At 42.5% G+C, this 3532-nt stretch overlaps 1 protein-coding gene across 1 annotated transcript; it reads right to left on the bottom strand.

Annotated features, from left to right (window-relative positions):
• Positions 1-272: 272 nt before the first annotated feature.
• LOC122644998 (uncharacterized mitochondrial protein AtMg00310-like) lies at positions 273-800 on the bottom strand. The gene has a single exon (XM_043838354.1). The coding sequence runs from the start codon at positions 798-800 to the stop codon at positions 273-275; it is 528 nt and encodes a 175-aa protein (XP_043694289.1).
• Between the last annotated feature and the right edge of the window lie 2732 nt (positions 801-3532).

Raw genomic sequence — 3532 nt, 5'->3', positions numbered from 1 at the left:
GGTCCCATTTGCTTTGCCGAGAGGTGGAGGGTCTTTTACTAGACTTGAGAGCAACCAAGTTACATTGGAGGTGGTAGGATGACTTGGCAGAAAATTCGCCATCCTTAGAAGCAGCCCACACTTGGTAATCCTCCTTAGGAAATAGGCTGAGATGTATTTATTTGATTGCTATCCTCTCCACCAAGTTAAACCACTTGTTGATCATATCATTCTTCTAAGTCCTTGATTCTTGATCAATGAGGTCTGCCACAACAGTAACAAGGCACTCCTCCTTACATGCCTATCTTGAAACCTAGAAGCGTAGGGACGTAGTTATCCTTCCAAATATTCATCTTTGAGCCATCGCTGATTCTCCAAATTAGACTAGCTTTGAGAACCTCCCTTCCTTGAATGATGCTCCTCCAAGCCCAGGAAGGGTTACTTCCGACCTTAGCCTCCAAGAAGTCTACTTTTGAAAAATAAATAGACTTCATAAGCACATCCCACACTGAATCTGGTACATCTGGTACCACAAACAGCCTCCAAGCCACCTTGGATAATAAAGCTTTGTTATGTAGAGTGGGATCTCTGAGTCCAATGCTCCCCTTGTCCTTAGATTGAGATATACAGTTCCATGAGAGCCAGTGGATCTTGTTATGCCTTGCCTTTCCTCTCCAAAAGAAGTGAGTAGCTGTAGACTTCACCTTGTTATTAATAGCTTGAGGAATACTGAAAAGACAGGCTGCAAAATTCATGAAAGGGAGATCAACAACTTTGAGGAGAACTTCTTGGCCAGATTGAGAAAGAACTGTTGTGACCATCCTTGCATTTTTCTGGACATGTTATCACTTATGCTATGAAAGAGATCAACTTTAGAGATGCCAAAGTCTGTCGGAAGTCCTAGGTACTTAAAAGGCCCGTTGCCGTATGGGATCTTAAAGATTCTTGAGAACAATCTCTTTATCCTTGGTGGCATGTTGGAGCTAAAGCAGAGACTAGATTTCTTGGAGTTGATGGCTTGCCCACTTGCTCTACAGAAGGTGTCCATACAAACTGAAAAGTTTGTACATAGCCTGGAGCTTCACTTTAGAAAACAACACACAGTCATCAACGAATAAGAGATGGGAAAGGGAAGGGGACCTATTTCGAATCTTAATTCCTTTCACTTCGCCTTCAGATTCTGCCTTGTCAATAGTGCTATTAAGGCCATGAGAGCATAGAATAAACAGTGTCGAGGACAAGGGTGCCTGATGCCTCTATTTGGGGTAATCACACATCTGTTCGCACCATTAATGAGAATAGAGTACTTAACAGATGTGATACATGTCATTTCCATAGTAACAAACTTGTTGCAGAAGCCCATACGAACAAGAAGGCGATCAATGAGTTGCCATTCCAATCTATCATACGCTCGTTTCATATCCAACTTAGCCGCCACTAAGAATTTCTCTCTTCTTCCTCTTTTTGATATAATGAAATGCTTCGTGTGCTATGTATATGTTGTCGGATATGAGCCATCCCGGGATGAAGGCCGACTGGGTTGGAGATATGACCTCGGGTAGGCAGGACTGCAGTCTAGGTGCAAGGATCTTTGTTATGACCTTAATAGCCACTCCACAGAGACTGATAGGCCGGAAGCCTTCTACAGCTTTAGGTTCTCCTTTGTTAGGAATAAGACATATTAGTGTATCATTTGAGCCTTGAGGGAGAGTACTTGTAGAGAAAAAAGCCGACACAAAAGAATAGAGGTCCAAGGATATTATTTCCTAAAAAGTTTGGAAGAACAATGGGGGAAAACCATCCACATCTGGGGTGTCAATGGGCCAGGCTGGGCCGGGCCTGGCCTAAACCCTGCCTAAACCCTAACCCAACCCTAAGGGCCTTAACCTAAACCCAAACCCAACCCAACCCTGCCAGGGCCTAAGATACCCTCGACTCGACCCGACCCGACCCTGCCAGGGTTTCCCCTAACCTGACCCGACCCTGATTGGGTCGGGCAGGGCCGGGTTGGCCCTGATTGACCCTGGCATGTTACAACTTTTTCTTTTATTTTTGCACTCTAGGCTGCGTCTTCTTGTAGCCACATCATTCATCTGATCCTTCTATCCATCATCTCAAGTTGGTTGTATTTTGACTTAAATTATTTAATTTCTTTATTTTTTTTCTTTGTTTTAAATGCTAAAATTCCAATTTTTTCTATGAATACCAAGCAGGGTAATTGTGTCTCTCTTTCCCCATAGAAGAGTGTAAGATTTATTGGCTGGGAATAGGAGAGGGTTAGGTCGGGGGGGGGGGGGGAACCACCTACTAGTTGAGGGCAATGATAGTTTAGGAGTAATTTAAAAAATACTAATCGAGAGAGAAAACTCAGATTTGTATCAAACTCAAATCAGAGGAGGGGTTAGGATTATATGGATTAGACAATAAATGTTGAAACAGGTCTGAAAACAGAGTATGCCACAGGTTGATTTAAACTGAAATTAAACTTTGATTAGCTCTTACCTGTAGTTGGGAATAAAACAGGAAGTGAAGGACAATATGCTCTCTTGAAATTAGAACAACACCGGTAGAAATTGAAGCTATAGAGCAGAAATTAATCATAAACCAGGGCTGGCAGCAAAAGGGGGAAAGAAGCCTATCGCAGGCTAGGGTATCTCACCCATTCTGACTCTCATAGATTCTCAAGGCTAAACAACACTCAAAACTTCAATCCATTCCAACGTGAGAGGCTCTTACGTTATATTTATAAAGTTCAAATCAGAGAAAGAATATGATATGGTCAACCGCTCAAGCGAAGAAGAGAACTAAGAAGAATAGGAGAAAATAATACAGATTTTGTGAACTTCAGCTTCCACTCTCCTGCTTCAATGCTTCACGACAAACCGAACTTCAGGCCTTCAGCCTCCACCCTCCAGCGGCGCCCTTACCTCCTTACTCAGTTACTCCCTTCCCTTAGCGATTAGGATGAAAAGGGTTATTTAAAATTTAGTCATTTAGGGTTTTACTTTTGCTTTTTAATTAATTATATTAATATAATAATATCTATATATAAAATTTAGGGTTTGTCTTTTGCTTTTTAATACTTATAATATAATATTAGCATAGGGCCGGGCCGGGCTCAGCCCGAGGCCTGAACCCGAGCTCGACCCGACTCTGCTAGGGCCAGATTATTGCTAAACCCAATCCCGCCCTTCGGGCTGAAAAATCAGGATCAGGTTGGAGCCGGGCTCAAAGCGGGTTCGGGCCGGCCGAGCTTTTTTGACACCCCTACTAGGGACTTTAGGGGACCCATTGAAAGCAAGGCAGATTTAACTTCCTCCAAGTTTGGCCTTGCAATGAGAGCTGCATTCTGAGCTTGAGAAATGCAAGGCTGGACATTTTGGAGAACTTCGATCAGTGCTTCCTCATCAATCCCTTTAGAGCTGAACAGATTCTTATAATATTCAAAGATTTCATCATAAATCTCTTGTTCAGATTTGCACCATTCACCTGTGACTTTTCAATTTCAAAACTCTGTTCCTCTGTTTTTATTTTTTTTAAAAGGTCCTGTTAT

This window comes from Telopea speciosissima, chromosome 11, assembly GCF_018873765.1.
Source record: "Telopea speciosissima isolate NSW1024214 ecotype Mountain lineage chromosome 11, Tspe_v1, whole genome shotgun sequence".
In the NCBI taxonomy this organism is placed as follows: Eukaryota; Viridiplantae; Streptophyta; class Magnoliopsida; order Proteales; family Proteaceae; genus Telopea; species Telopea speciosissima.
This window is presented reverse-complemented; position numbering and strand designations above follow the sequence as displayed.